The 13,047-nt window shown below is 41.1% G+C and overlaps 1 protein-coding gene across 1 annotated transcript; it reads left to right on the top strand.

The window, feature by feature from the left end:
- The first annotated feature begins 638 nt into the window (after window positions 1-638).
- Window positions 639-1,202, top strand: LOC134209694 (uncharacterized). Its single transcript, XM_062685704.1, has one exon. It carries the CDS (start codon window positions 639-641, stop codon window positions 1,200-1,202), a length of 564 nt encoding a protein of 187 aa, XP_062541688.1.
- The last annotated feature ends 11,845 nt before the right edge of the window (window positions 1,203-13,047 follow it).

Raw genomic sequence — 13,047 nt, 5'->3', positions numbered from 1 at the left:
CACTAAGCAGCGAGGCGGCTCTGTCCCAGTGTGGGGATGTAATGCCACTAAGAAGAAGAAGAAGATGTGTAATATGAGCTCAGTGTGTACTTTAGTCTCCACTAAAAAATCTCTCTTAACTCTCCATCGGAGACCATTTTGTTTAATCACTCTGTAAAAGTAATTCGTGAGATAAAGACGTGTTTGTTATAACCAGCGAGTTGTCTTGTCTTTATCCGAAACATCCGGTTGTCCCATTAGGTTATGGGCCCAGAGCCGATTCCGGATTAGGTTTTCGTCGATCGAAGAGCGATCAATGCTTGTATGTACGAGGCTCTGGCAAAAGAAAGATAGACAACATCCTTGTCATTGGACACGATGTAAATGAGATCGAATTAGTTAAAAAGAGTCTTGCCAAGGGTTTCGACATGACAGACGGAGGAGAAATTACTCGTTTTCTTGGGATTAAGGTGGAAAGAAACCTTCAACGACGGAAGATGAGAATAAGCCAACGTAGGTACTTGGAAGCTTTGCTTGATCGCTTCAATATGGTCGACTGTAAAGCAAGTTCTATTCCAATGGAATGTCGACTTCGTTTAGAAAAAGGAATCGAAGAAAAACGCACAAGCAAACCCTACAGGGAGTTAATAGGCTGCCTCATGTATGTGACCCTAACTACTCGCCCAGACCTATCGGCAGCAGTTAATTATTATAGTCAGTTTCAGTCTAGTCCGACAGATGTGCATTGGACACACCTAAAGCGGATTTTGCGTTACGTTAAGGGAACACTTGACTTCGGACTTGAGTACACTGCGGACGATGATGCGAATCTGATGGAAGCCTTTTGTGACGCTGATTGGGCCAACGATATCAGTGACAGACGGTCTATTACGGGATATCTCTTCAAGGTGTTCAACTGCACAGTAATTTGGACAACACGTAAACAGCGTGCAGTTTCCTTGTCATCCACCGAGGCGGAATTGTGTGCTCTTTGTGAAGCGACCTGCGATGGAGTATGGTTGACACGTTTACTCGAAGATGTCGGGTACTATAGCGATGAGCCGGTATTGTATCATGAAGATAACCAGTCCACCATACGAATAATTCAAGAACCGCGGGATCGTAGCAGACTCAAACATATTGATGTAAAGGATTGCTTCATAAGAAATTTGGTTAAGAAGAAGAGCATAGCGCTGAAATACACACCAACAAAAATGCAGTAAGCTGGCTTGGCGGCTGCTCAGTTCAAACGTTTGCGAGATGCCATAGGTCTACGAATTCCACAAATTAAGGAGGGGTATTGAAGTATAATATGTGTAATATGAACTCAGTGTGTACTTTAGTCTCCACTATAAAATCTCTTAATTAATTGAAAGCTTTTCTATGCCCGCAATTGCATGAGTATTGCATATGTATCTTGTGTGGCAAGTACAATGGATACACCACAGACAAACAGACGTAACAGCTTGAACATTTTTTTGAAAAATCCATCGCCGAACTCCTCTTCCACCATCTTGCGAGCATGTTACACGAAAAAATGTTTTGTATGACATTGTCACCAGAAGGGCTGGAGTGGAATGTCAAACTCGAAGTATTACAACGCTAGCGCCTCTAGTTGTGAAACGCACAATCAATCAAATTCAAATTGATTGTGGATACACTATACCCAAGGAGTCGAGAATGTTTCCAACCGAAAACATCCTACACCGGAACCTCTTTACTTAAACTAAACTTAACCTAACTTGTACTAAGGGTACAAGGAGCTAATCGTTGTTTGTCTAAAATTGGAAATTATTTCACTGGACATTTGTTGTAATGTCTCAATATTAGAAATTCTATGAAGTTCATTGGTATTATACCACGGAGGCAACTTCAGAACCATTTTCAAAATATTATTTTGAATCCTGGTATTGGTATTGGAGGTATTGGTATTGGAGTGCCTTCATTCTGGTATTGCAGCAACTAGTCTATATTGGCACAGCATACAACATGGCTGGTATAAACATTTGTTTGTAAATCAAAAGTTTGTTCTTAAGACAAAGTTTTGATTTTCTGTTTAAAGTGGATATAGACACTTAATATATTTGTTACATTTGGCTTGAATGCCTTCAATGTGACTTTCAAAAGTTAATTTTTGATCCAGCAGAAGTTCTAAATATTTAGCTTCGCTAGATCAATTAATTGGAATAGTGACAATATGTCTGTTAGAAGGTTTCAAATAAGAAGCTCTCGGCTTATGTGGGAAAATAATAAGCTGAGTTTTGGAAGCATTCGGGGAAATTTTCCATTTTCGCAAGTAAGTGGAGAAAATATCCAAACTTTTTTGCAATCTGGTGGTAAATCAGGTAAGTCAGAAGTAAAAATGTTATACAATATGGGCCCCAGTATGCTGCCTTGAGGAACACCAGCTCTTACAGGTAATCTATCAGATTTAGAATTCTGATAGTTTAACTGCAGTGAGCGATCTGATGAATAATTTTGGATCAGTTTAATAATGCACAGAGGAAAATTAAAATTCATTAATTTTACAATCAAACCTTCATAAAAATATATTAAGCTCGTTTAGTGGAATGTATTAAACCGTCTAAGACGAATTAAGTACTGTCCATTTAATTCCACCAGTTAATTTTCGTTATCTTTGCAGATACGTATTTCGACCACAACTGTGTGGTCGTCTTCAGTGTCTTGTACTTGACTCGACTTACGTCGAGTCGAGTCAAGTACAAGACACTGAAGACGACCACACAGTTGTGGTCGAAATACGTATCTGCAAAGATAACGAAAATTAACTGGTGAAATTAAATGGACAGTACTTAATTCGTCTTAGACGGTTTTCAAACCTTCATGCCAAACACTGTCAAATGCTTTCTCTATATCAAGAAGAGCAACTCCAGTCGAATATCCTTCAGATTTGTTGAGCCGAATTAAATTCGTTACTCTTAATAACTGATGGGTGGTTGAATGCCCATGGCGAAAACCAAATTGCTCATCAGCAAAAATAGAATTGTCATTAATATGAACCATCATTCTATTTAAAATAATCTTTTCAAACAGTTTGCTTATTGAAGAAAGCAAACTGATTGGGCGATAACTAGAAGCCTCAGCTGGATTTTTGTCCGGCTTCAAAATTGGAACAATTTTGGCGTTTTTCCATTTATCTGGAAAGTATGCCAATTGAAAACATTTGTTAAATAAATTAACCAAAACGGATAAAGAGCTCTCAGGAAGTTTTTGATAAGTATGTAAAAATACCATCATCACCCGGGGCTTTCAAATTTTTAAATTTTCTATTTGTTAATAAAATTTTATTTCCCTCTTCAAGCGCTGGAATTGGCTTTTGAGGTTTTTTTTAAAGAATTTTCGTCAATTTCCAAAAGGGTGTCGAACTGGGATCCAACTTCGAGACATTATTCTCAAAATTGGTATTTATCAGAATAGCGACACGTTTTCTTAATTTTAATTAGCAAATAGCGCCAATTAACTTTCAACGCGGGATCGTGATTTCTTTGGTATTGTCTTCGCCTCACGTTTTTAAGACGGATCAGTAGCTGAAGATCGCCGTCAATAATAATGGAGTTGAATTTAATTTCACATTTATGAATTGCAATGCCTCTGGCTTCGACAATTAAATTTGTCAAAGATACGAGCGCATTATCAATATCACTTTTGTTATCGAGAGGAATATCAACATCAAAATTCCTATCGATATACGTTTTATATAAATCCCAGGGGGGCAGTACCAGGCGGGATTTATGGGTGAACGCTCTACCACAGTCCAGGTTTTCGCCGAACGTCAGGTATTGCAGAAATGCCGCGAGTACAACGTGCCCACACATCATCTATTTATCGACTTCAAAGCCGCATATGATCAAGGCGCCAATGGATCGGGTGATGTGCGTAGTTCGAGTTTCAGTGCCATTCTCGAGTACCTTTGAAACGCGCAGAGGGTTACGGCAAGGTAATGGTCTTTCGTTTCTGCTGTTTAACATCGCTTTGGAGGGAGTAATACGAAGGGCAGGGATTGACATGAGTGGTACGACTTTCACCAAGTCCGTCCAGTTATTTGGTTTCGCCTACGACATTGATATCATGGCACGTAACTTTGAGAGGATGGAGTAAGCCTACATCAGACTAAAAAGCGAAGCTAAACGGATCTAGTCATCAACACGTCCAAGATGAAGTACATGATAGGAAGAGGCTCAAGAAAGGTCAATGTAAGTCACCCACGAGCTTCTATCGAGGTGGTTGAAGAATAGAATTAGAATTCTTGTACTTGGGCTCACTGGTGACCGCCGATAACGATACCAGCAGAGAAATTCGGAGACGCATCATGGCAGGAAATCGTACGTACTTTGGACTCCGCAAAACGCTCCAATCGAATAGAGTTCGACGCCGTACCAAACTGACTATCTACAAAATGCTCATTAGACCGGTAGTTCTCTACGGACACGAGACCTGAACGATGCTCGTGGAGGACGCGCACTGAGAGTTTTCGAAAGAAAAGTGCTGCGTACCATCTATGGTGGGGTGCAGATGGCGGACGGTACGTGGAGGAGGCGAATGAACCACGAGTTGCATCAGCTGTTGGGAGAACCATCACACACCACGAAAATCGCAAGACTGCAGTGGGCCGGACACGTGGCCAAAATGTCGAACAGGTAATCCGGTGAAAATGGTTCTCGACAACGATCCGACGGGAACAAGAAGGCGAGATGCACAGCGGGCAAGGTAAATCGATCAGGTGGATGACTATTTGCGGACCCTCTGCAGACTGCGTGGTTGGCGAAGTGCAGCCGTGGACCGAGCCAGATGCAGAAGACTTTTATGTATTGCACAGGCCACTCCGGCCTTAGTCTTGTTATAAATAAATAATAAATAAATAAATTTTGCCAAATGAATGTAATTTTCAATTAATTATTACAAATATATAAATAAATAACTAATTATTAGTCACTTTCCCCGTGCCCTGAGCCTTTTATTTAGTTATATTTATCAGATACTTCTTTCGAAGCACTTTTAATATCTTCTCAATTTATAAAAAACTTATTTTGTGAGGAACAGATGGTGGTTTGGTGCAGATCGGTCAACTGACTGAAAAGATATCTCACTTTTACTCTATGTGTTGTACTTTTCACAACAGTGCGAGTTCCGGAAGGTTAATATCAAAGAAAATTAGGCATTCCGTCGACTCTATTTAGATCGCGTTGGTAACCTCTGCGAACAAAGATTCTTCAAGCTGATATTTATGTAGGTGTACAGCTGAGGCAGCTTGGCCATCCATACAAGTGCGCCGTGTTTCTTATTCATGGCGGGTGCCACTGCCTGCTTGATGGGCAGGACCTGTCTCCAAGTGACAAAATGCGATGTCAGATTCAAGAGCATGTTTCGCGTCCATTAAGGTGGACAACGTTCGTGGGTCAATTATTCGGGGTTCTTGATGCTGTTTTCTGTTCTCTTTTTTTTTCGTTTTGTACATCATCAAACTTCCAGCAGGCATCATGTATTCAATGTAGTCTGTGCTCCAGTGGTTTGAAACTTGATGATGGAGTTTTAGCTTTCCAGTCTTTTCCCCGAACATGTACTTATCATCATCATCATCATTCGTGTCTGACAATGAACAAATTAAGTTTTATTTTTGAATAACGCAAAATGAATTGGCAAAAATACTGAAATACTAATTTTGAGCAGGGTTTGACCGCAAAAAAGATTGCATCGTTATATTCAGTGCTTATTTGAGAATTTGTGGTTCAACTAATTGAAACTGAGCTAAACGGTAACCTTTACTTGTTAGAGGGGCATGCAGATGTTGGTTCCTTCATTTGATTTCATGATTCGTCGTTGATTGTCTTCCACGGAAATCGGACTGGCATCCGCCACCAATAGATTACTCAATTTTTTTTAGTCTGTTGAACAAGTTGGAAGAAATATGCATAAGCAGCGGAACAATATATTACCAATTCTAGTATTGGCTTTCGTATGTTACATTACTTTTGATTTCTAACTCAAATATAATTAGCATACAATGGCATACAGTGAAGTATTAAGTGATTTCACCCCATAATGTCACACGATGATCGAGTACCCATTATCTCGCGACAGTAAACCCACTTTCAGACACATGTAACCATCTTGGGCCTTCACTTATTGTCCTAAGTGAATGTCACACTTCTACACGTGCTGATCGGGTGTCACATTAACACCCCATACGTCCATTATTTCCGGTCGGATGCGGCAAACAACCTGACGTTCGACTGACGGATGCCACAACGTGATCGAAAGCCTAAAATTATCACACGGAATTAACGTCGGTTTATTGCCAAGAAATGGTTCAATGATTTGCCGGGCAGATAATGGGCCGTCTAACAAGCGAATCACTTAGTCAACCCTGTCAGTGCTGGCATTCAGTAGGTGGATTAGTGTTGTTAGTGTGATAATTAGGTACCCATTTTCGGAATAAAGGCATCTTTGGTGACGGCGATGATGACGAACAAATGGCACATGTCGCGTTCCGGAAGCATTCCATCACAAGTGTAAATCAGGAGGCATCCAATTGCCTGATCAATGGGGTGTGGCCTAATGCAATCTAATTCATCTGACACTGATTTATGGAGTCCGGCTTGGATGATGTGATAATGGATTCTCTCTCCATTAACTAAGACGTGTATTCTAATTTGTATAAAATAGTTGTTTTTTTTCTTTTCAAATGAATCTCGTGTTCTATTTGGGTCTTATGTTGACTGTTTCAAATTCATTTATACAACATTCGCGCCAATGTCAGCTAAACCAGTGGTCATGATGCAATTTGATAGCTATTCATTGAGCACTTTCAATGCGAATGATTGCATGAGTTCATATATTCTATTACAAGCATAATGTTGCTCTATGATTCTCTCGACTGGATCGGGATTTTATCCATTCCAAAGATGAAGTGAAAACAAAACAGAAAAGCTTCTAATTTTTCACTAGGAAACAAAAATAATGATCGACAATTATTCAAGATTTGTGCCTTTCTTCACCCGGACATGGGTTCATTCCACTTAAAATTGGTAGAAGTTGCTTCTAATTCTTACTTTCCGCCCTGCTGACCGTGAACCTTTTTAGAGGAGCACATTCGATTGGGCTAGGTCTAATTTAAACATCTTGTCGGAGAGAGAAGTTCACTTTTCACTATATGCCTAAATGTTGGAACGCGGCTTCTGTGATGTTGCTCGTAGACACAGTGTGTAATTTGGGACATGCATGAGGTGACAAAAAAAATGTTTGCGAATTTAATCAAGTATAACTTATTAGGTGACTAATATCTGTGATCAGGGCCGGATTTAGCCGGAAGGGGGCCCTGGGGCCAACAGGTTGTGGGGGCCCCAAAATGAACAAAAAAGGTTGGTTTTGGTACATAAGAATTGTGGGGGCCCGGGGCCACGGCCCACCGCCCCGCCCCCCCCCCTTCATCTGGCCCTGTCTGTGATAAAAACCAAAATAAGAAAGAAATCTTTATCATCTCCTTTTTAAAGTTTTTTCGAATGATTTGGTGGTTCTGGAATGAGATTTCTGAATATTATAACATTTGAGGGGCCCTCCTCAGCTGTGCGGTAAGATGCGTTGCTATATAGCAATACCATGCTGAGGGCGGCTGGTTTCGATTTTCAGTCCGGTCTAGGAAATTTTTGGGTTGGAAATTTTTTCGACAAAATATTGTGTTCTGCAATAAATAAGGTTAATCAGTTCAGTGCATGTTTTTTCGGAGTAGCTATCTGTTTTAGTTGTCACGAAGTAGTTAAGATATCGAATCAGTCTTCAGAATAAGAAAATACCTAAGACACGCATTGCTTTTCCGGTTTTGTATCATCATGAATATGGCGTCGTTCAAATGAATCAATTAGTCACTTAGCAAAGCGATTTCCAATATATTTCCTTCCCAACTAACATACTATTCCTTTTCAGTGCGCTCATGGAGATGCAGAGGATTCCTCGGTCTCTTGTATCAATGAGTGTCAAGCTAATTTTCCTCCCCTTATCCTAACTGACTGTGAAGACGTGGCCGGCATCGTTATTGGTCTTGAATTAAAGAAGCTCCGAAGCGATGAGAATAGCTTTCTAGTCCCGAGAAAACTATTCAATTGGTGAGCTGTGCATTATTTTTTGTTTCTCGGCCAATCACGACTAGCAACTACGATGGGTACAGTCAATGAAGCTAAGCTAAGCTAAGCCAATTTACAGAAGTAATATCTGCTGGTGTGCCAGAAAATATTCGGCACATTTTTTCTATATTATCAAAATCATTTTTTTTTCATTTTTCCAGAATGATCAATGCAAAATGGAGAAAAACGAATCACAATTTTATTGCGTTCAGAAATTAATTTTGTTTTGTTATTTTTGGCTTCTTTTTAAATAACAGATCTCTCGATTGAAAATTTAATGAGAAACTTGTAATTGTTGGCTATTGCAGTACTCGACGCATATTGGTTTCGTAATCGGTGACCGAAATTCGCAAGCAGAATTCCAAGTTTTTTACTGCTTTCATTCTAGAAATGTTTTGCTTACAGATATGTGCTTCCGAAGAGAGACAATATCTTATGAGCAGTGTTGGTAAAATCTCAAATTCTCAGCGCGAGTCAAATCCCATCAAGCTCATGGCCCATAGAATCGCTCATAATTCGAATCGCGATTCGCATCATTGCATTCTTTTCACGTGTTCTTCATTGTTATTGCATTTTTGCATTTTACAATCAAACCTTCATGCCAAACACTGTCAAACGCTTACTCTATATCATGAAGAGCAACTCCAGTCGATTATCTTTCAGATTTGTTGAGCCGAATTAAGTTCGTAACTCTTAATAACTGATGAGTGGTTGAATGCCCATGGCGAAAACCAAATTGCTCATCAGCAAAAATAGAATTGCCATTAATATGAACCATCATTCAATTTAAAAGAATCTTTTCAAACAGTTTGCTTATTGAAGAAAGGAAACTGATTGGGCGACAACTAGAAACCTCAGCTGGATCTTTGTCCGGCTTCAAAATTGGAACAACTTTGGCGTTTTTCCATTTATCTGGAAAGTACACTGACCCCACAATCATGGGTCACACACTAATATGAGTCATTTCCATTTAACTAACATGCAAATTGGAGTGACTAATTATTGTTACAAAGTGATCCATATATGTGGGGCCAGTGTATGCCAATTGAAAACATTTGTTAAATAAATTAACCAAAAAGGATAAAGAGCTCTCAGGAAGTTTTTTAAGTATGTAGAAAATACCATCATTACCCGGTGCTTTCATATTTTTAAATTTTCTAGTAATAGATCTCACTTCATCCAAATTAGTTGGTCGAGAATGTCTTCGAAGCTCCGTGTAACCTGATCCTCTATTGCAGCGGTTCTCAACCTTTTTCTTGAGAGGTACTCCTTCGAACTTTTGCATGATTTGAGGTACCCCCTCTCGAAAGTAGGCTTCCAATCCTCTTGAAAACATAATTCCGAGCCCTTTAAAGGGAAGCTCCTTTGAGCTCTTGAGTCCCTTTAGAGTAGGCTTCCGCGCCTTTTTTATTAGAGGCGTCTGAGCCTCTTGAAGGCGGTTTTCGAGCCACTTAAAAGGAAGCTTCCGTTGCATCTTGAAATAACGCTTCTGAGCCTCTTGATAGTATGCTTCCAAGCCTATTGAAAGGAGAATTCTGAGCTTCTTGAAGCGAGGCTTCCGAGCCTCTTGAAAGGAGGCTGCCGAGCCTCTTGAAAGAAGGCTTCCGAACCACTTGAAAGTAGACTTCCGAGCCTTTTGAAAGCAGGCTTACGAGGCTCTTGAAAGAAGCCGAGCCTCTTGAGAGGAGGCTTCCGAACCTCTTGAGAGGAGGCTTCCGAGCCTCTTGAGAGGAGGCTTCCGAGCCTCTTGAGAGGAGGCTTCCGAGCCTCTTGAGAGGAGGCTTGAGGCCTCTTGAGAGGAGGCTTCCAGGCCTCTTGAGAGGAGGCTTCCAGGCCTCTTGAGAGGAGGCTTCGAGGTCTCTCTTGAGAGGAGGCTTCCAGGCCTCTTGAGAGGAGGCTTCCAGGCCTCTTGAGAGGAGGCTTCTGAGCCTCTTGAGAGGAGGCTTCTGAGCCTCTTGAGAGGAGGCTTGAGGCCTCTTGGGAGGAGGCCTGAGCCTCTTGAGAGGAGGCTTCTGAGCCTCTTGAGAGGAGGCTTCCGAGCCTCTTGAGAGGAGGCTTCCAGAGCCTCTTGAGGAGGCTTCAGGCCTCTTGAGAGGAGGCTTCTGAGCCTCTTGAGGAGGATGCTTCCAGGCCTCTTGAGAGAAGGCTTCCGAGGCCTCTTGAGAGGAGGCTTGAGCCTCTTGAGAGGAGGCTTCTGAGGCCTCTTGAGAGGAGGCTTCCGAGCCTCTTGAGAGGAGGCTTCCGAGCCTCTTGAAAGGAGGCTTCCGATCCTCTTGAGAGGAGGCTTCCGAGCCTCTTAAGAGGAGGCTTCCGAGTCTCTTGAGAGGAGGCTTCCGAGTCTCTTGAGAGGAGGCTTCCGAGTCTCTTGAGAGGAGGCTTCCGAGTCTCTTGAGAGGAGGCTTCCGACCCTTTTGAGACGAGGCTTCCAACCCTTTTGAGAGGAGGCTTCCGACCATTTTGAGAGGAGGCTTCCGAGCCTCTTGAGAGGAGGCTTCCGAGCCTCTTGAGAGGAGGCTTCTGAGCCTCTTGAGAGGAGGCTTCCGAGCCTCTTGAGAGGAGGCTTCCGAGCCTCTTGAGAGGAGGCTTCCGAGCCTCTTGAGAGGAGGCTTCCGAGCCTCTTGAGAGGAGGCTTCCGAGCCTCTTGAGAGGAGGCTTCCGAGCCTCTTGAGAGGAGGCTTCCGAGCCACTTGAAAGGAGGCTTCCGAACCTCTTGAAAAGAGGCTTCCGAACCTCTTGAAAGGAGGTTTCCGAGCCTCTTGAAAGAAGGCAGCCTAAACACCTGAAAGGAGGCTTCCGAGCCTCTTGAAAAGAAGCCTTCGGCCTGCTTGGAAGAAGGCTTCCGAGAGGCGTAAAAGGATGCTTCTAATCTTCTTGCAACGAAGCAACCGAGTTCTAGTGAAAAAAAAAATCATTTTGTTCATTCGTCGTTTTGTTCGTTCGATCTTTTGTTCCGCAGCCCTTCATTCATTGTGCTGTTTGTGGATGGGAGGATTCAATTGGTATTTATTGATCGCATTACATATTATGTACAATATAAATTTTCGAAATAGAAAATACACAATTATCAAAACTTCATCAATGCATTTTGATTAAAATTGTAATATGTCCGCCATTACGCATTTTTGTCCGAGGTACCCCCTAGGGCCAGCGAAGGTACCCCCAGGGGTACATGTACCCGAGGTTGAGAACCGCTGCTCTATTGGACTAGTGAGACCTAGACTAAAATTATGGGCACTCTCGAACTGCTGAGCAAGTTTTTAAGCCTTTTCGCCATTTGTTAATAAAATTTTATTTCCCTTTTTAAGCGCTGGAATTGGCTTTTGAGGTTTTTTTAAAAATTTTCGTTAATTTCCAAAAGGATTTCGAACTGGGATTCAATTTCTAGACATTATTCTCAAAGTTAGTATTTCTCAGAATAGCGAAACGTTTTTTAATTTCATTTTGTAAATCTTGTCAAATAACTTTAAAATCCCGCGTTTTCTTTGGTATTACTTTCACCTCACATTTTTAAGGCGGATCAGTAGCTGAAGATCGTCGTCAATAATAATGGAGTTGAATTTAATTTCACATTTAGGAATAGCAATGCCTCTAGCTTCGACAATTAAATTTGTCAAAGATACGAGAGCATTATCAATATCACTTTTGGTATCGAAAGGAATATCAACATCAAAATTCCTATCAATATACGTTTTATATAAATCCCAATCATCCCTATGATAATTAAAAGTAGAGCTGATTGGATTATAAACGGCTTCTTGTGAGATTTCAAACGTCACAGGAAGGTGATCAGAGTTAAAGTCAGCATGAGTTACCAATTGGCCAATAGCTGACTTGAATCCGTTAAAATTAAATCAATTGTAGAAGGATTTCGACTGGAAGAAAAACAAGTTGGTCCATTGGGATATTGAATAGAATAATATACCGCAGAACAATCTTCAAATAAAATTTTACCATTGGAATTGCTTTGAGCATTATTCCATGAACGGTGTTTGGCATTGAAGTCACCAATTATGAAAAATTTGGATTTGTTGCGAGTTAGAATTTAAAGATCAGCTCTCAACAAATTCCTTTGCTGCCCATTGCACTGGAAAGGCAAGTAGGCAGCAATGAAAGAGAATTGTCCAAAATTTGTTTCAACAGAAACTCCCAAGGTTTCGAAAACTTTGGTTTCAAACGAAAAATATAATTTATGTTTGATACGTCTATTAATGACAATGGCGACCCCACCACAGAAGAGCGGGCATTCCAATTTAAAATTTTCAAAGAATTACTTGGATCCATTAATTTTTTGAGTAAATTTGATACCAACCTGAACAGCTTCAGTTTTGGATTTATGATTGCCCCACAATGTTCCACCACAATTCATGCATTTAGCATCCATGTTTTTAGTTCCGTGATCCCACTTTTGGAAATTTTCCCATGAAACACGGACATGAGACATTAGTGTGGTTCAAAAAATCGATTTTACTCCACAGTGCTCATCTGATTCTTTACCATATTCTGAATGCCCTCTGAATATTTGAGCTCATTTGGATCAAAACTGATTTAGCACAAGCCGTTTCAAGTTTGCATGCAAATTAGTATGGGAAAATTTATTTTTTCATTATATCCAGTTTTCCGCGAGCGGTAATGGCCGCCTGCATGCCGGCGGGTAAGTCTCTGGTTTGACGTTTCTGGAGGTCAACTGCACCCACCATATGAGAATTTTGATCAATGTGGTATATAAGAAGGCTTGAATTCACTGAATCAGCACCTTCTTATATGTCACATTGGTCAGAATGCTCGGAGCGGTGGGTGCAGTTGACCTCCACAGATGTCAAATCAGAGACTAACCCGCAGCCAAGCTGGCGGCCATTACCGCTCGCGGAAAACTGGATTGTTAATGACGCTTCCCCATTATGCGCAGGTTAAAAGAAAACCTACATAGCTA

The sequence above is a fragment of the Armigeres subalbatus genome, chromosome 2 (assembly GCF_024139115.2).
Source record: "Armigeres subalbatus isolate Guangzhou_Male chromosome 2, GZ_Asu_2, whole genome shotgun sequence".
Classification (NCBI taxonomy): Eukaryota; Metazoa; Arthropoda; class Insecta; order Diptera; family Culicidae; genus Armigeres; species Armigeres subalbatus.
Note: the sequence above shows the minus strand (reverse complement) of the source record. Positions and strands in the feature narration are given on the sequence as shown.